Source organism: Leopardus geoffroyi, chromosome D2 (genome assembly GCF_018350155.1).
Source record: "Leopardus geoffroyi isolate Oge1 chromosome D2, O.geoffroyi_Oge1_pat1.0, whole genome shotgun sequence".
In the NCBI taxonomy this organism is placed as follows: domain Eukaryota; kingdom Metazoa; phylum Chordata; class Mammalia; order Carnivora; family Felidae; genus Leopardus; species Leopardus geoffroyi.
The window spans coordinates 30514251-30534234 of NC_059334.1; the positions used below are offsets into that span (position 1 = coordinate 30514251).

A 19984-nucleotide genomic window follows, 5' to 3' on the forward strand; every position below is an offset into this window, starting at 1 on the left:
TTCATTTAGTACTGCTGTGAGATACGGGTTTGTGGTATATTTGCATGTTTTACTACCTGACAGCTGGGGATACAGACACTTAACTGACTCAGCCACCCAGGCGCCCTGAAGGTTGTATTATTTTTAACCAGTGACCTTTTATTTATTCTTATTTTTATTTTATTAAAGAAAGCTTTTTTTTGATGCTTATTTATTTTTGAGAGCGAGAAAGAGAGCAGGGAAGGGGCAGAGAGGGAGGGAGACCGAGAATTCCAAGCAGGCTTCGCGCTTGTCAGCTCACAGCCTGATACGGGACTCGAATTCCCAAACCGCAAGAGCATGACCTGAGCCAAAATCAAGAATTGGATGCTTAACTGATTGAGCTACCCAGGTGCCCCTAACCAGTGACCTTTTAAATTTTAAACACTTAGGTTATCAATCTGGTTTTTCTTTAGAGAAAGGGCAAAAATACTGTCTTTCTCATGCTTTTTAAAATCAAGTTCAATAAGAATCAGAGCAGGTAAAATAATACCATCTCTCCACAGGAGAAATGGCATGATTCACGTCGCTGGCAGCTATCTGTGGCCACGGAGCAACCAGAGCTAGAAGGACCACGGGAAGGATATCGAGGCTTCAGGAGACAGCGGGAAGGCAGTCGAGGCTTCAGGGGACAGCGAGAAGGAAACAGAAGCTTCAGGGGACAACGGGAAGGAAATCGAAGCTTCAGGGGACAGCGATCAGGAGGTGGCAACAAAAGTAACAGATTCCAAAACAAAGGCCAGAAGCGGAGTTTCAGTAAAGCATTTGGGCAGTAATTTCAAATAGAGGATTCATACGGCAACATGGAACTGAACACTGATTTTCCTATGAAGTTAAAAGCACATGTGTTTCCTTCTTGACCACTTGCCTTGTCCCCATCTCTTCCAGAGAGACAAGCTTCATGGAAATTATTTCCATCTGATGATTATCACTTGTAACTATTGCTGTTTCTGTATTAGGTTTCTCTTTTGAAAAGATGTATGAATTTGTAATATTTTTATTCTGATGCATTGTCTGTAGGTTATAAGACCAAGTCAAGCATGTATTTGCCCATACTTTTTAAGTTGAGGTGTCTCTGTATTTAAATAGTGTCCTTCCCTGAATACCTATGGGGAATGCAGCAGTCTCTGGAGAGGCACTCTGAGCAGTCGAGGCTTACCTGTAATTGGCATTCTTCAGCCACCTATCTAACAGTGACTCACGTGGTCCTGTAACATGTCCTCTGAGAAATAGTACTGAGCAATGTTTTGAAGCAATATTTCAAAATTGCTGGGATGCAATACATTTTATGCCAGCATGTGCTCTAGATTTGAAGAACAGTGATAAATTTGATGGGAGACATTATGTAGATTAGCCATCATTATGTACATTTTGATACATTTTTAACTCTTCAATGTAAGCTGAATTCATGCTTCAGGAATTCTTCACAGATTTTATCTATTTATGTATATATAAAGAAGTATTTTAATAAAAACAAATGTCTTTAAGGAATTCCAAATGTATAAGGTGGCCCTGTAACTTTCTTTGTAAGTAAGGAGGCTGAATAATAGGTGCTTGATGATAATGTACTCCACTTCCTGTTGGAAGATTAACGTTATTTACCAAGAAGGAATTAAGGGAGTGGGGGCAGAGATTTGCATTGATGACAAGAGTCAGGAAATCCACTGAAAATATTTTTTACATGTGAGAAAGAAACATTCATCTCAAGAGCAAAGAAAGGAGCAAGTGAAAATACATGAAAAGCATTCTTTTCATGGTAAACAACAGGTCATTAATGTTTCTAGAAATTGACTTCTAATGGGTAAACTGGAGTTTTAGGTAGAATGATCTAATGGTTTCTCAGAGGCCTAGTTCCTATAGTCACAGTATAGGATCTATTTCTGTTAGACTGCTATTCCATTGAAAGGTTTTAGCTGCTTAGAGACTTCCTTTTAAGATAATCTGTGTATGGTTATTTTTGGTTGTAGCTTTGAGGGAACTGACAAATTTTATATAGCCCCTGGTCAGGTAACTCTGTGAGTTCTCAAATATTACTTCTCTGGGAAACTTTCTGCATGGTGCAGGAGCTTAAGAGTGGCATTGTTTTCTTGCCTTAATTCCTAGAAATTCTGGACTGGGACTCTCAGGGAATAAACTCTGATAGGAGAAGTTAAAATACATGGCCTGTCTTGTTTTCATTTGATTATTTTTGAACAATTGAAGTCTTTCTAAGCCCTGGTTTCTTTTGCTCCATCAGCTCTCTTTATCTAACTGCATTTTACTCTATCATCTTGCAGTAAGGGGTTCAGATAGCCAGCTCAACTCTTTAAATGAAGTTAAAAAAAAAAAGTTTTAACATTTATTTATTTTTGAGAGACAGCATGAGCAGGGAGGGGGCAGAGAGGGAGACACAGAATAGCAGGCTCCAGGCTCTGAGCTGTCAGCACAGAGCCTGGCACAGGGCTCGAACTCAGGGACCACAAGATCATGACCTGAGTCAAAGTCGGATGTTTAACCGACTGAGCCACCCAGGTACCCCGCCAGCTCAACTCTTTGATGCTTGAGGCAATGTGTCCTTTCTCTGTTTGGACTTCAGTTCTGTCCTTCAGTCCTAACTGGAAGTCTCTGTGTTCTCAGCAATTATCTTGGCTTTTATTTCTTGATACTTGTCCATTTTACCATTTTCCTCCCATTCCTCATGGCTTCCATCAAGCCACAGGAGAAGGTGTTTGATAACAGACGACTCATGTGTCTTGTAGATTATAATTTATTAGATTTCAATTTTGCTCAAAATACTGAGCATATTTTAATAACAACCAAAGTATTTAATCAAGCAGATTCAAAGGACACAGTACCTGTCCTTTAGGGAAGAGCAGTTAAAACCTTGATGTGGATTAGCCCACAGAAAAATAATCAGGCATAAATCAAGAGTAAGGGGGAAGTTTAGTGGGAATTGTACTTGACACAACTTAATTTTATGGAAAACATGGCTGTTTTCAACAAATGAAGCTAAAGTTTCTCCTGGATCTCAGAATTCAAACCGTATTTGTAAATATATAATTCAGCTGTTTGATTTAAATGGGCTTGTTAGGCTGGGAAATGTTACAGTTTTTACTATTTTCTACAGAGAAAATATTTTCCAATGTATCAGACTCAATGAACTTTTAAAATACAACCCATTTTTACATTGGAGTTATCTGTGCAGCAGTTTCTTTACAATTGTACATAAAATGCTGTAAGTTAATGTATAAAATACTGCTTTATGCCAGAATAAAAATACTAGTATTTACTATTTAAGTTTTTGGTGGCTTTTTTCCTAAAAATGAGAATAGCATGAAATTTTTATTTTAAAAGTAATAAATTATGGGTGAAAAAATCCAAACATAGAAAAAATAATAGTCACTCCATAACCTTTTTGTGAGCATCTCTTGCAACAATTTATTTACGAGATTTGAATAATTCAGCTTTGTGAATTGCTTTTTTCCCTCAACGTGTGCATGCTTCTCTGTAAGTACAGATTTTACAATATTGTTTTTAACGTTTATTTATTTTGAAAGAGAGCGCACCCGTGCATGCAAGCATAATAGGAACAAGAGAGGGAGAGAGAGAGAATCCCAAACAGGCTCTGAACTACCAGTGCAGAGCCCAATGTGGGATTTGATCTCACAAACTATGAGATTGTGACCTGAGCTGAAATTAAGAGTCAGTCGCTTAACAGACTGAGCCATCCAATCTTTCTTTTTTTTAATGTTTATTTTTGATGGAGCACGAGGAGAGGAGGGGCAGAGAGAGAGAGGGAGAGACACAGAATCTGAAGCAGGCTCCAGGCTCCGAGCTGTCCGCACAGAGCCTGATGTGGGGCTTGAACTCAAGATCATGACCTGATGAGCCAAAGTCAGACACTTAACCAACTGAGCCACCCAGGTACCTCTCAGTCTTGCATTTTTGATGACTACATGGCATGTAGTATAGAATGGATATGTCAATATATATTTATTTAACCAGGACTCTAGATGGCCATGTTATTTATAATTTTTCAATATTCTAAATTTTTTTTTAACGTTTTATTTATTTTTGAGACAGAGCATGAACAGGGGAGGGTCAGCGAGAGGGAGACAGAGAATCTGAAACAGGCTCCAGGCTCTGAGCTGTCAGCACAGAGCCCGACGCAGGGCTCGAACTCACGGACCTTGAGATCATGACCTGAGCCGAAGTCGGCCGCTTAACCGACTGAGCCACCCAGGCGCCCCAATTTTTCAATATTCTAAATAAAATTAATGTCCTTGTATAAATCTTTGCCTATTTGTCTATTACCTGGAAATGCAGAAGATCTCTCGGAACAAAGCTTAGGAAGCAATCCTAAGGAATATTAACATTTAAAGGACAGATTGGGGGCGCCTGGGTGGCTCAGTCCGTTAAGTGTCTGACTTTGGCTCAGGTCATGATCTCATGGTTTGTGAGATCAAGCCCTGCATTGGGCTCTGTGCTGATGGCTCAGAGCCTGGAGCCTGCTTTGGATTCTGTGCCTTCCTCTCTTTCTGCCCCTCCACTGCTCGCACTCTGTGTCTTTCTGTCTCTCTGAAAAATAAACATTAAAAAAAATTATTAAAAAAAATAAAGGACAGATTATTTCATTTATCCCTTAAAATAATTGTTTCCCCCAATGTTAACATTTTACATAACCATAGTACAAAGATCAAAACCAGGGTATCAATAGGAAGGGTATTCTATAGATACTTTTTGGCACTTTGCTTTTTTTTTCTTAATGGCATATCCTGGAAATCACTACATCAGTTCATAGAAATCAACTTTTTTGTTTCATAACTGCATTGTACTCCATTGTGTGGAGTATCATAGTTTATTCGACCATTTTCTTACTCTTAATGTATGGGCACATAGATTATTTGCAGTATTTTGTAGTTAACAATGCTGCAGTGAGGAACCTGGTGTATAGTATTTTCATACTGTTGGAGTTCTGTCTTCAGGGTATATTCCCGGAAATGGGATGGCTGGGCCAAAAGGTAAGTACATATATAGTTTTGAAATTGTATTTTGTATGTAGTTTTATTATACATTGGCAAATTCCTGCCCTGCAACTTATTTTTTGAAGAAACCAGGCCATTTGTTCTGTAGATTCCGCCACACTGAATTTTGCTGACGCATCTGTCATTTAACAAGTTCCTTTCCCCCCTGTATTTAATGTAAGTTGATAATTAGATATAAAAAGAAGGCCAAGAAAGGAAATATGCTCCCCAAATGGCAGCCAGAATTCTTCTATTGCAAGTTTCCTAGTCTCACGTTTGTGTTTTTTACTGCAGCTGTGTAAGGATTTTCCAAAAATCTCCATTTTAGTTTTCATCTGGGTGTTGTTCCAGTTAGATGTTTTAGAGGTCAGCACCATGTGTTGGAGGGTTATTTACTGAGCTCCTACTAGGGCAGTATAGCATACTAATTGAAGAATGTGGGCTCTGGAGGGGTGCCTGGGTAGGTCAGTTGGTCAAGTGTCCCATGCTTCACCTCAGTTCTTGATCTCAGAGTTAGAATTAGGAGTTCTAGCCCCTGTTGGGCTCTGCGCTAGGTGTGGTACCTACTTAAAGAAATATTGGAGGGAGCATGGCCTTCCCAACCCCTTGATTTTAAGGGGCACCTGGGTGGCTTGGTGGGTTAAGCATCCGACTTTTGATTTCAGCTCAGGTCATGACCTCAGGGTTGTGAGGTCAAGCCCCACCCTGGGTGTGGAACCTGTTTACAATTCTATGTACCCACCCCTCTCCCACTGGTTCCTGTGTGCTTGCTATCTCTCTCTCTTAAAAAAAAAAAAAAAAAGTGTGGGCTCTGGAGCAAAACTGCCTACTTATATATATGGTAAGTTATTGCCTATCTATATATATATTTGGTAAATTATTAATCTCTTGGACCTCGATTCTTACTTTGCAGGATGGGAATAATAATAGTATCTCACAGAGTTGTTCTGAGGATTAGATGATTTGTTTTCCAGTTTTTATTTAAATTCCAGCTAGTTAACATACAGTGCAATATTAGTTTTGAGGATTAGATGATTTTAATATATAGAATGCTATTTGGCTCATAGGGAGTGATTAGCTACTATTATTAACCATGCCAATTGCTTTCCTTTTTTTTGTTTTAATGTTGATTTTTGAGAGAGGAAGTGTGCGAGTGCAAGTGGGGAAGGGACAGAAAGGGAAGGAGACAGAGGATCCAAGCATGCTCCAAGCTGTCAGCGCAGAGCCTGATGTGGGGCTCGAACTCATGATCCGTGAGGTCATGACCTGAGCTGAAGTCCAATGCTTAACTGATTGAACTACCCAGGTGCCCCCCCCAATCACTTTCCTATTCATGAACAGATAGGTACTGAGCACCTACTATGATTATTACAGTAGTTTCTTCACCAGTCTCCCTGCTTTTTCTCTGTTCCCCCTTCAGTTGTCTTGAGAATAATCCTCTAGGGTGCTGGGTGGCTCAGTTGTTGAGCATTGGACTCTTAATTTTGGCTCAGGTCATGATCTCACAGTTTGTGAAATCAAGCTCTAAGGTGGGCTCAACGCTGACAGTTTGGAGCCTTAGGATTCTCTCTCTCTCTGTCCCTCTCCCACTCATGCTCGCACTCTCTCTCAAAATAAATAAACATTTAAAAAGAATAATCCCATAAATCAGATTTTGTCTGTCACTCCTTCAAAAGCATCCAATGGCTCCCGCCTCACTCAAAATATCCAAAGTCCCTATAAATGGCCTTATGAACCCTAAATAATAGGGCCCACATTACTTCTCTGATTTCCTCTCCTACTGCCCTCTCCATTCTCTCTGTTCCAGGCAAGAGGTCTCCTTGTTCCTTGAACACACTAGGCACACTCCTGTGTCAAAGCTTTCATATTTGCTATTCCTCTGTCTGGGATATACTTCCCCTAATGTCTTCATGGCTCACTCTCTTACCTTCAGATCTTTACTCAAATATTTGACAGTCCTCAAAAAGGGCATTTCCTGTTTAAAAATAGCAACCTTGCTTCACCCGCTAACACTCCTTATCTCCTCTTTTGTTTTATTTCCATCCCATACTTCCTCTGACATTACTGTATAGTTTTTTTTGACATATTTAATGTCTTTCCCTATACTAGGGCAGAGATTTTTGTCTGTTTTTAACTGCTGAATTCTCAGGGCCTAGAACAGTGCCAATTAACTGGCAAATTAACAGACAACTTTAAATATTTATTGAATGAGTGAATGAGTCATTTGAAGTGTTGTGGAAAATGCACTGGTAGGAAACCAGACTGGCAGCAAGGTTACCTATTAAAAGTAATTCAGATGGTGGTTGGTCTAAACTACTGGAGATGAGAAGTAAACAGATGTAAGCTATTTAGGAGGTGGATTGGCCAGTACTTGGTTTTGCATTTAAGGATGAGAGAAGAGAGTGAATGCAAGGAATCAGCAGCTCCTATAGTGGTGTCATTCACTGAGATGTAGAACATAACAGCTAATGTGTTGTGGGAGGGAGGGGGCATGTGAAGAGGAAAAGAATGGTTTCCAATTTCAACATACAGTGGAACAGTCACTATTTTTTAAAATATTTATTGAGTTTTAAGAGAGACCTTGAGCAGGGCAGGGGCAGAGAGAGAGACAGAAAGAGGGAGACAGAATCTGAAGCAGACTTGGAGCTATCCGGGCAGAGCAAAATGAGGGGCTCCAACTCCGGAACCATCAGATCATGACCTGAGCTGAAAGTCCAATGCTTAACAGAATGAGCCACCCAGGCGTCCCTAGTGGAACATTTAGGTGTGGTGGTTCCAGTTGGGAGATGGATATTACAGTCTGGAGCTCCAGAGAGTCATCTGGCCTGGAGACCAAGTTTTGGAAGTAAACAGGACATGTGATAGAAACGGTGGAAATGCATAAGGTCTCCCTGGGACAACGTTTAGGAAGGAGTCCCGGGGGAACACTAACATTCTTCCTTAGGATAATTCTGTAGAGCTAAGTAATATTATTATCACTTATGTTTTACTGTGAGAAACCTGAAGCTTAGAAAAGTTAACTTATCAATTAGAAGATCTGAGAATCAAATTATGTCTATGAGCTTCTAAAATCGGTCCTCCTTTATATATCTCAAAGCGCACATAGCTATCAAGCGCCTAATAGTTAAAACCTGTGCCCCGCCCTTTCCACCCACCCTTCGCATTTGACTTCATAATTTACGAAGGTGTGTAATGGAAAAAGCCACGCCTCAGGTGGTTTGTCACAGCTCTGGGACTTCTGTGTTACTTTGGGAAGTTGCACACATACCTCCAGCCTGTACTTCAGGGCTGAAGGGAAAATATTGGTCGATCATTGAGTTCTTTTTACATAGTGAAAGCTATCTTTCACTCAAGAAACTATACGTTAATAATAAACGAATCCTTGTTACATTTTCGTCCAGTCATGGGTTGGGTTATACACTAATATCAAAAGGTTTCTGTCATTCAGTGTATATCAACTAACGAGAGTAGTTAGCTATGTTTCTAAACACTATTTCCATGTGTCATGTTAAAGTCAGCCGATACTTACATGTAGGTAGAATTTCACGGGGTCACGCGAGAGAATCCACCACCGCAGAGGGTAGGGCTGGAGGTGTGGCTGCCCTCATTGACAGCTTCGTTTCTACGACAACGGTTGCTGTGGTGCCTACTACGCCTTTCCGTTGGTCACTGCAGAGCATATTGCGGTTCCTCTGGAGGACCTCATTGGTTACGGTTCTGCTGTGTCGGATCTGCTGGGGGCCGTAAGTGAAGTGTCGCAAAGCAGAAAGAAGGCGGGAGTCCGATTGCAAACATCCATCGAGGACGCCCGGGCCGTAGAGGCCGCTATGGCGAGTGCTCCGTGGGCCGAGATTCGTGAGAAATTCCAGGCCGCGCTGGCTTTGTCGCGGGTGGAATTGCATAAAAACCCCGAGAAGGAACCGTACAAGTCCAAATACGGCGCCCGAGCACTGCTGGAAGAAGTCAAGGCGCTGTTGGGCCCCGCGCCTGAGGACGAGGATGAGCGGCCTCAGACCGATGACGGCGTGGGCGCAGGGGACCACGCCCTGGGGCTGCCGGCTGAAGCGGTGGAGGCCGAGGGCCCCATAGCCCAGGGGGCAGTGAGGCTGGCGGTGATTGAGTTCCATCTCGGGGTGAACCACATCGACACCGAGGAGCTGTCGGCGGGGGAGGAGCATCTGGTGAAATGCCTGAGGCTGCTGCGCAAGTACCGGCTGTCGCACGACTGCGTCTCCCTCTACATACAGGCTCAGGTGAGAGCGAGCCGGGCCCGCTGTTGTCGGCCAGAGGCGAGGGATGGAGAGGGCCCCACTCTCGCCAAGGCCAAAGGCAACTGTTATGAGGCACGGTTTGGCCCCGTGTTTTGAAGCTTTGGAATAAACAGCTTGCAAACTCCGACATCACTTGCTGCTTCGCTTAGTCGTGGTCAACGCATTGGTTTCCTGAGACCCTACTACATCATAAATGCCCTTTCCAACTCTTCTCCACCAGTCCAAATCTTGTTCATTCTATTAAGAAGAAATGCAGAGTAATTTAAAATCTTAATTTAAGGTCTCAAGGAAATGACAACGAATGACCCGAGTGCATGCTTAATTTAAAACAAATTGTTTAAAAATCTTAGCAAAAAAATATATATTGCAAATATATATACTTGCAATATATATAGCAAAAATATATATTACAAATATATATTTGCAATGTATATATTGCAAATATACATATATTGCAAATATGTATTTGCAAATATACATATTGAAAATACATATATTTGCAATAATATATTTGCAATGTATATGTATATTGCAAAAATAGAAACTGAAGATTTTTAAACAATTTGTTTTAAATTAAGCATGCACTTGGGTCATTCTTTGTCGTTTCCTTGAGACCTTAAATTAAGATTTTAAATTACTTTGGTCTCTCTCTCTCTCTCTCTCTATATATATATACATTCCTTTGCTTCCCAGGGAATTCCTGCCCATTCTTCCAAACCCATCTCAAAACAAATCTCATACTTTAGTAACTTTCTTTGAGCATTTTGTTCGAACTTGTATCTTTGAGTTCTTATAATACTCACTGTTTCCCATTTATATGGCACTCAGTTTATTAAGAAATAAATCTGACATTCTCTTCAGGAACATAACACCACAAAATACAAATATGTATGAACTCTTTGTATGTGCCAGGAACTTGGGGTAAGCTCACAAACCAGTTCTTAATACATGTGATCCAGGAACATTTACCAAAAATGATGATGTGACAAGTGGGCCACAAAGAAAAACCTCAGAATTAAAAAGGAAATTGTATATGTCATTTTCTTTTATCATGGCCCAATAAATTTAAAAGCTACATAATCACAGGAACTATATATCTTTTTGCACACTATTTAGAACTTAGTACCTCCCTCCTAGTAGGCCATTCTAAATATTTGTCCATTGGATTAATGATCTAATGAAATTCATAAGAGATTAAACTCAAACAAAACCTCAATTATTTGAAATTTTCTTTAACCAGATGGCTGCCTGAGATCTTCATAAATATTAAACAATTTCAACATAGCAAGAAGAGAATTAGAAACCTTCCTAAATGTAATATAGAGTGCCCAGTATTTACTGTATTTTTATTCTTTTTTTTTTAAGTGTTTATTTATTTTGAGAGAGAGAGAGAGTACGAGCAGGGGAGAGGCAGAGAGAGAGAATCCCAAGCAGGCTCTGTGCTACAAGCACAGAGCCAAAAATGGAGCTTAATCTCATGAACCATGAGATCATGACCTGAGCTGAAATCAAGAGTCTGTTGCTTAACTAATTGAGCCACCCAGGTGTTCCAGCTGTATTTTGACTTTAATATGCACACTGCTTCATATCTTAGTATGTCTAAAATCAGGATGCATCTTATAGCTGTGTCATAATTTACCTGGCAGTGTTTTCTTGTTGATAGATAAAATAATTGTGTCTTATAGATGTGACATCTTACATTCAATAAAATACAGTATTTCAAACAGCCAACCTTTTCTGAAGAGTGAATTATTTTAGGAATTCTTACTAAAATCAGGAACAAAACTTTGGTTAGAACTTCTGGCCGTTGCAGTAATATAGAAAGCCATAAGAGTTATTAATTTTGGAAACAGTAATTTATCAAAGTAACCATTTGCATATAGGATCCTTGTATACCTAAAAACTAAAGTCATCAACTGAAAAACTATTAGAATGATCAGTTAAATAAAGTGGGGGGATATAAAGTAAATATATAATATCAATAGTGTTCCTGTATATAAGAAACAGTGGTTAAAAGATATTTTTAGAAATTGCTATTATCGGGTAGTAGAACTGATAATTCTAAAAGGAGAGATATACCAAGTCATTGGCTTGGTATGAACATAATGGCTAAACACAATAGTCATTCTGATACTCATTTGTAGGTTTGTTAGTTTCTGCCAAAATCACAATAATTTTTGTCTTAGAGCTTGACAAAATGAATATGTTTATCTGAAAGAACAAAGAAGAGTGAACATAAAAATATAAGAAGAAAAATAATGCACTAAAACTACCCTACCTGGTACTAAAACTATACAGCAGTAGTAATTTACTTAGATTCTGTTTGTGCTAATATGTTTCTGAACTCTACTGTTCAGTTGATCTGTTTATTCCAATAGCATTACCACACTTGAATTTTATTACATCTAGTATTTGCTACACATGATGAGAGATTTGATGTCACTAATAATAAAGCAAACTAAAAGAATGAAATAGAGAAAATTGTATCAGATTGCAGAGTTTATTAAAGATACAAACTAAAAGAATGAAATAGAAAAATTGTATCAGATTGCAGAGTCTATTAAAGATACCGCTTATACTTGTCATTGGAGAGACTATGAGGAAACAGATACTATCCATTAGCATTATTATTAGTGGAAATACAAATTCACAGAACTTTTCTGGAGATCAGTAGGTATTGAAATTCTGGAGTCAAGACTTTAACTTAAAAATTGCATATCAGTATCCTAAAATAATATTGGATCAGGCATGCAAACGTGTGTCAAAGTGGATGTTCATCACAGCCTTGTCAATTAAAAAAAACAACAGCATTGTCAATTTTTAAAAAATGAATGAAATAAATATCAATCAATAGATACATGGTTAAATAAATATGGATACATTCATCCAGAAGAACAGTGTACAGCCATTAAAAATAATGATTTATAGGGGCGCCTGGGTGGCTCAGTTGGTTAAGTGTCAGATCTTGATCTCAGCTCAGGTCATGGTCTTATGGTTCGTGGGATCAAGCCCCACTTGGGATTCTCTCTTTCCCTCTTCTCCCCCTCACCCCCCCACCACTTGCGCATGAGCTCTTTATCTTTCTCAGAATAAATAAACCTTAAAAAAAAATAATGATTTATCTTTGTTAACCAAAAATATCAATATTAAGAGGGAGAGGGAAGAGCATAGGCATGTTTGGAATTAGGTAGAATGATTCCATTTTGTAAAAGACTACATGTGTGTGTAGGAAAAATTTTGAAAGTAACACTTCATGGGAATTTATGATATTCTGACTGTTTTGTCTTTTTTTTTTTTTTTAATTTTTTTTTTCAACGTTTTTTATTTATTTTTGGGACAGAGAGAGACAGAGCATGAACGGGGGAGGGGCAGAGAGAGAGGGAGACACAGAATCGGAAACAGGCTCCAGGCTCTGAGCCATCAGCCCAGAGCCCGACGCGGGGCTCGAACTCACGGACCGCGAGATCGTGACCTGGCTGAAGTCGGACGCTTAACCGACTGCGCCACCCAGGCGCCCCTTATTTTTATTTATTTTTATTTTTTATTTTTCAACGTTTATTTATTTTTGGGACAGAGAGACAGAGCATGAACGGGGGAGGGGCAGAGAGAGAGGGAGACACAGAATCGGAAACAGGCTCCAGGCTCTGAGCCATCAGCCCAGAGCCCGACGCGGGGCTCGAACTCACGGACCACGAGATCGTGATCGTGACCTGGCTGAAGTCGGACGCTTAACCGACTGCGCCACCCAGGCGCCCCTGACTGTTTTGTCTTAACCTGATATTTACTTCCTGGAAAACTACAAAAGTACAAAACCTGGATCCACATTAGATTATTAAAAGAGACTATCCCTTTCTATCTTTGCTGAGTTCTGATGCCTTTAAGAATGATTTTTCTCCAGGTTTTCTTCTAGTTTAAAAAAAAATTAAGTTTATTTAATTTGGGAGAGAGAGAGCATGAACAGGGGAGGGGCAGAGAGGGAGAGACAGAATCCCAAGCAGGCTCTGTGCTCAAATCCACAAACCATGAGACCTGTGCCAAAACCAAGAGTCCGACACTCAAGTGACTGAGCCACCCAGGCGTCCCTGCAATTCTTGCTATCAGCAATATATACTTGCATTATCATGTTTTTTTTTTTTTTTTAAATTAAAAAAAATTTTTTTAAGTAGCCTCCACACCCAACGTGGGGCTTGAATTCATGACCCTTAGATGGAGAGTTGCGTACTCTTCCCACTGAGCCAGCCAGGTACTCCTCATCTTGAGTGAAATTTAACTACTTCACTTTGGTAAATTCCCTAACAAATTGGTAGATTATTCTCCCCCACTCCCAGGATATATATGTATAAAGAACATGCTGTGTGTGTGTGTGTGTGTGTGTGTAGCTTTATTGAGGTATAACTGACCTGCAATAAACTGTACATATCTAAAGTGTACAATTCGATGAATTTTGACATAGGTATATACCGATGAAACACTTGGTGCAATCAGTGTATTGACCACATCCACTATCACTACAGGTTTCCTGTGCTCCTGTGTGATCCCTCCCTCCCTCCTTTATTCTCTCTTTCCCTTCTCGTTGGCCCCTTCCCTACATTTTCTAGAATTTCATAATGGAATCATGGAGTGTATACTCTTCTTTTGGTCTGATTTCTTTCACTCTGCAGCATTATTTCATCCCTGTGTCTGAGACATTCATTTTTTTTTTTCTTTCTTTTTTAGTCTGTTAATATGGTGAATAACCTTGATTGATTTTCTGGTGTTAAAACCAACCTTTCCTTCCTGTGATAAACTCCACTTGGAGTTTGTACCAAGTAAAACTTGGGTGAAGTATTACCCTTTTTATGTATTGTTGGACTCAATTTGCTAAAATTTCAATAATTTTTTGTATCAGTGTTCATGAAGGATATCAGGCTATGGTTTTCTTGTTATGTCTTTGGCTTAATATGAGATGGAAAGCGTTCTTTCCTCTAGTCTTCTGGAAGAAGTTGTGTAGAGTTAGTATTATTTCTTCCTTACATGCTTGGTAGAATTTACCGGTAATACCTCTTTAGCTGTTTTTATTTTATATCTAACTTTTTTCCTACCTAGTCTGGTATCCTGAGGCAAGAACATGATGATGCTCTAAATGATATAATAGTTTCTTGTGTATTTTAGGATTTATATTATATTTAAACATAATTTATGTAGAATGTCAATAGTAATTATCTTTGTGGAATAAACATTAAAAAAAAACCCACTAACATGTGTCAGTTATATCTCAATAAAAAGAATTGCAAAACACTAACACTATTAATTTTGAAAAATCAGATCAATTCCAGATCTGTTGCATGGTCCTTCAAGTGATCTCAAGCAGGTTATAGTTGAAAAGAAAAACCTTAAAAAAGAAAAAAAAGAAAAGAAAAACCTTAGTCATTTCTAGACACACTCTAGGGTTCTCTTTATCACACACCAGAGTCACTGCTTTCTGTGGCACAGCCTACTATGCATCTAGCAGGTTAAATGCATGACCATTCATCAAAATAGATGTGGCCAACTAGTTCTTGGTACTAGTAAATCTCTAGGCGAGATTTGATGTCTAGGCGAGATATAGTATGCTGGGGTTAGGCTTAGTGGTGTCATGGCTAAATGGAGTTTCTCGATGACTGTTGTCAGGAAAAATAAGTTGAACTAGAGAATTAGACAAGGTGACTTGTGGATCCATTTCTAAGATGAGAGAATGAACATTAAGGGAGATTATATTCTCTGAGCCTGGGTGAGCAGAATAATCAGTAAAGGAAATAATCAGTGTGCCAGAGCCCTTCAGATTTCTCCAGTGTCCTGCAAAGGACTTTATAAGTAATAAAGAAGAGAGTACTGTCTAATCTCAGTACGTTATCCCTGTGACCTACAGTGTCAGATACTGAGGACTGATCACTTCACCTAAAAAAAATTATAGAATACATACATTATATGAAGCCAGAAGACCAGAGGTCTGCTGTATTCCAGAGTAACGATCAAGTCACCTTTAAGCTGTAGGGTTTTTAAACACTTTTTTGTGCCATGTGCCCCTTTTGCAGTCTAGTGAAATCTGTGTTTCATAAAACAGAATAATGATTTTTTTTTTTAAATTTTTTAACGTTTATTTATTTTTGAGACAGAGAGAGACAGAGCATGAATGGGGGAGGGGCAGAGAGAGAGGGAGACACAGAATCGGAAGCAGGCTCCAGGCTCTGAGCGGTCAGCCCAGAGCCCGACGCGGGGCTCGAACTCACGGACCGCGAGATCGTGACCTGAGCTGAAGTCGGACGTTTAACCGACTGAGCCACCCAGGCGCCCCCAGAATAATGATTTTAAATGCATAGCATAAACTGTAAAGAGTATAAAAGAAACTGATAATATAGGAGTTTATTGAAATATTTTTTAAGAATGCATTATATATGTTTCTTTATTCCCACATTAAATATCTAATGAGTTATTTGATAACTCCCATAATTTTAATGTAGTAGAGAAGGTAGATGGTGTGTTTGAACTATCTGCACATGAAAAATTTTCAATTCTGTAGGTCACAAAATCTCAGGTATTATAATACTGTTGCATTTTGTTTCCTGCATTTATAATGAAAAGAAATGCCAAATTTTAGAACATAGTGAAATACATTTGTTGTGTTTTGCCATCCATGTTCATAGACTCTGAATTTTTCTTTCTTTTCTTTTTCTTTTTTTCACAGAAGGAGTTATTCTAGATTCTGAACTTTTCTTCATGGATGGGCCCATGGGCCCCAGGTTAAGAATCTGCATTAAAATTTTATTAAAAAAAAACAAAAAAAACCACCCCTGCTTCTTTATACTTTTCTTATACATACTTTCCTATATATCCCTTTCCTAGGGTAGTAGCCAAAGGTGGTAGAAGTATCAGAAGTATTCCTTGTGTCTGAAGCCCCAAGGGATGAGAGACAGTATAACTCTTGTCTAAAGGGAAGCTAGGCATCCAGTCTTGAGTTCTGACTAAACAGGCCTAATTGCCCTGTAGAAAGCCTGATAGTATAGTCATGTAGCAGGGGACACACTGGCTTTGTTTTCACAGTGTTATTTAACATATAACCTGTGTCAGGGCGTCTGGGTGGCTCAGTCGGTTAAGCATACAACTCTAGATCTAAGCTTAAGGGCTTGATCTTAGGGTTGTGAGTTCAAGCCCCACATTGGGCTCTGTATTGGGTGTGAAGCCTACTTAAAAAAAAAAAAAAATATATATATAACCTTGTATCTAATCAGTTTCTCCTTAGCACCTTCATGATTCCAGAAAGAAGTTGGTGCTATGGAAATCAAAAGGAAGTGATCAACTCAAAAGGAAGTGATCAGTACAAGAAAAGACCCTATAAATGAGGCATCTTTGATTGAGTGGATATAATTATAAAGCTATATAATTAAAAAAATTTTTTTCTTTCCTTTTTATTTATTTTTATTTTTTAATTTACATTCCAGTTAGCATATGGTGCTCAGGAGTAGATTCCTTAATGCCCCTTACCCATTTAGCCCTTCCCTCCCTCCCACAACCCCTCCAGTAACCCTCTGTTTGTTCTCTATCTTTAAGAGTCTCTTATGTTTTGTCCCCTTCCCTGTGTTTATATTATTTTTGCTTCCCTTCCCTTATGTTCATCTGTTTTGTGTCTTAAATTCCTCATATGCATGAAGTCATATGATATTTGTCTTTCTCCGACTAATTTTGCTTAGCATAATACCCTCTAGTTCTATCCATGTAGTTGCAAAGGGCAAGATTTCATTCTTTTTGATTGCCAGGTAATACTCCATTGTATATATATACCACATCTTCTTTGTCCATTCATCCATCAGTAGGCATTTGGGCTCTTTCCATACTTAGGGTATTGTTGATAGTGCTGCTATAAACACTGGGGTGCCTCTTCAAAACAGCACACCTGTATCCCTTGGATAAATACCTAGTAGTGCAATTGCTCAGTCTTAGGGTAGTTCTATTTTTAATTTTTTGAGGTACCTCCATACTCTTTTCCAAAGTGGCTGCACCAGTTTGCATTCCCACCAGCAGTGCAAAAGAGATCCTCTTTCTCCGCATCCTTGCCAACATCTGTTGTTGCCTGAGTTGTTAATGTTAGCCATTTCCATTCTGACAGGTGTGAGGTGGTATCTCATTGTGGTTTTGATTTGTATTTTCCCCTGATGATGAGTGATGTTGAGCATTTTTTCATGTGTCGCTTGGCCATCTGGATGTCTTCTTTGGAGAAGTGTCTATTAAAAAAATTAAAGCAAGTGTCTTTTGCCCATTTCTTCACTGGATTATTTGTATTTTGGGTGTTGAGTTTGCGAAGTTCTTTATAGATTTTGGATACTAACCCTTTATCTGACATGTCATTTGCAAATATCTTCTCCAATTCCATTGGTTGCCTTTTAGTTTTGCTGATTGTCTCCTTCACTGTGCAGAAGCTTTTTATTTTGATAAGGTCCCAAGAGTTCATTTTTGCTTTTGTTTCCCTTGCCTCCAGAGACGTGTTGAGTAAGAAGTTGCTGCGGCCAAGATCAAAGATGTTTTTGCCTGCTTTCCCCTCTAGGATTTTGATGGCTTCCTGTTTTACGTTTAGGTCTTTCATCCATTTTGAGTTTATTTTTGTGTATGGTGTAAGAAAGTGGTCCAGGTTCATTTTTCTGCATGTCGCTGTCCAGTTTTCCCATTTGCTGAAGAGACTGTCTTTATTCCATTGGATATTCTTTCCTGCTTTGTCAAAGATTAGTTGGCTGTATGTTTGTGGGTCCATTCTGGGTTCTCTATTCTGTTCCATTAATCTGAGTATCTGTTTTTGTGCCAGTACCATACTGTCTTGATGATTACAGCTTTGTAATACAGTTTGAAGTCTGGAATTGTGATGCCTCCTGCTTTGTTTCTCTTTTTCAACACTGCTTTGGCTATTTGGGGTCTTTTCTGGTTCCATACAAATTTTAGGATTGTTTGTTCTAGCTCTGTGAAGAATGCTGGTGTTATTTTGATAGGGATTGCTTTAATTTTTTAAATGTTTATTTATTTTTGAGAGAGAGAGAGAGAGAGTGAGTGAGCACAAGCAGAGGAGGGGCAGAGAGAGAATGGGAGACACAGAATCTGAAGCAGGCTCCAGGCTCTGAGCTGTCAGCCCAGAGTCCAATGCGGGGCTCGAACCCACAAACTGCGAGGTCATGACCTGAGCTGAAGTCGGACGCTTAACTGATTGAGCCACTCAGGTGCCCCTATAAAGCTATGTAATTTTAAGAACTTTGGAAAATATAAACAAACATTTTGTTGTTTGAAATGGTAAACATTAGGAATGTTGACTTAACTGATAATGAAAGGTATAATAGCATCTTCAGATTTTCATACCATATAATTTTAATTGTTGGAATTTAAGAGCTCATCACTCTTGCTTCAGGCTTCGACCAACCAGTAATTGTTGGGATACTCCTTTTTAGAGAGGTCCGTGGAAGAGATTGTAGATATTTTGAAAGCATTTTATGTGTCTGACTCATCTTTGTCTCTATGTATATTATTACCTAGGTAACATTTTACCCCCAAATTTAGCAGCTTGAAACAACAAACTTATACCAGGAATCTAGGCATGGCTTTGCTGGTTTCCTCTGTGTAAGGTCTCTCATCAGACTATTTGCCTGCTGAAGCTGCACTTGAAGGCTCAGCTTGGGGAGATCCACTTGTAAGCTCATTCACATGGTTGTTGGTGTGATTCAGTTTCAGTTCCTTACAGATTGTTGGTCCGAAGACCTCAGTTCCTTGCTGGCTGTTGACCTCCCTCAGTTCTTGCCACGTGCATCTGTCCATAGGGTGGCTCACAACATGTGGTCGGCTTCCCTCAGAGAGAACAAGCAAGAGGGATAGAAGATAGAACTGTGATGCTTTGTAACCTAATCTTGGAATGGACTTCCATTTACTTTTGTCAGAAAAAAGCCACTAAATTCAGCCCATACCTAAGAGAAAGAGATTATACGAGGGCATGAATGTTAGGAGAATCATTGGGGATTCATCTTAGTGGCTGTCTACCACACTACATAGGACAGTATTATTATGAGTAATTAATTCATTGTTAATCTGACTCTAGTATTATTTGATAGGTAAATACTGACTTTGAAACTATGAAAGTTTGGGGCGCCTGGGTGGCTCAGTCGGTTAAGCATCTGACTTCAGCTCACGTCACGATCTCGTGGTCCGTGAGTTCGAGCCCCGCGTCGGGCTCTGGGCTGATGGCTCAGAGCCTGGAGCCTGTTTCCGATTCTGTGTCTCCCTCTCTCTCTGCCCCTCCCCCGTTCATGCTCTGTCTCTGTCTCAAAAGTAAATAAATGTTAAAAAAAAAAAAAATTAAAAAAAAAAAAACTATGAAAGTTACTCTAATTGGAAGATTTATGTTGTCATTATTTCTCTTTTCTTTATTTTCCAGAATAACCTAGGTATCTTGTGGTCTGAAAGAGAAGAAATCGAAACTGCACAGGCTTACCTAGAATCATCAGAAGCACTGTATAACCAGTATATGAAAGAGGTATGTTGTATATCATAATTTTAAAAAATGTTTATTTTTATATATTTTTTAATGACATGTCTTCTTTTTAATGTTTATTTATTTTAAGAGAGAGAGAGAGATAGTGAGCAGGGGAGAGGCAAAGAGAGGGAGAGAGAGGGGCGCCTGGGTGGCGCAGTCGGTTAAGCGTCCGA

The 19984-nt window shown here is 39.3% G+C and overlaps 2 protein-coding genes and 2 long non-coding RNA genes across 4 annotated transcripts in view; 3 read left to right on the forward strand and 1 right to left on the reverse strand.

The window, feature by feature from the left end:
• DDX21 (DExD-box helicase 21) overlaps positions 1–3294 on the forward strand; it is a 27912-nt gene extending 24618 nt beyond the window's left edge. The window contains exon 15 of the mRNA XM_045437632.1: positions 525–3294. Coding sequence (XP_045293588.1) covers positions 525–794 — 270 coding nt within the window. The 3' untranslated portion in view covers positions 795–3294. The remainder of the gene's footprint in view (positions 1–524) is intronic.
• LOC123576606 overlaps positions 1–8645 on the reverse strand; it is a 19499-nt gene extending 10854 nt beyond the window's left edge. Inside the window, exon 1 of the long non-coding RNA XR_006701501.1 lies at positions 8551–8645. This is a non-coding gene — a long non-coding RNA (uncharacterized LOC123576606). The remainder of the gene's footprint in view (positions 1–8550) is intronic.
• LOC123576604 (kinesin family binding protein) overlaps positions 8639–19984 on the forward strand; it is a 35769-nt gene continuing 24423 nt past the window's right edge. The window contains exons 1-2 of the mRNA XM_045437638.1: positions 8639–9274; positions 19713–19811. Of these exons, the coding sequence (XP_045293594.1) occupies positions 8849–9274; positions 19713–19811 (525 nt within the window). The 5' untranslated portion in view covers positions 8639–8848. The remainder of the gene's footprint in view (positions 9275–19712; positions 19812–19984) is intronic.
• Positions 12452–14525, forward strand: LOC123576607. The gene is made up of 2 exons (XR_006701502.1): positions 12452–12569; positions 13042–14525. It is a non-coding gene; the product is annotated as an uncharacterized LOC123576607 (long non-coding RNA).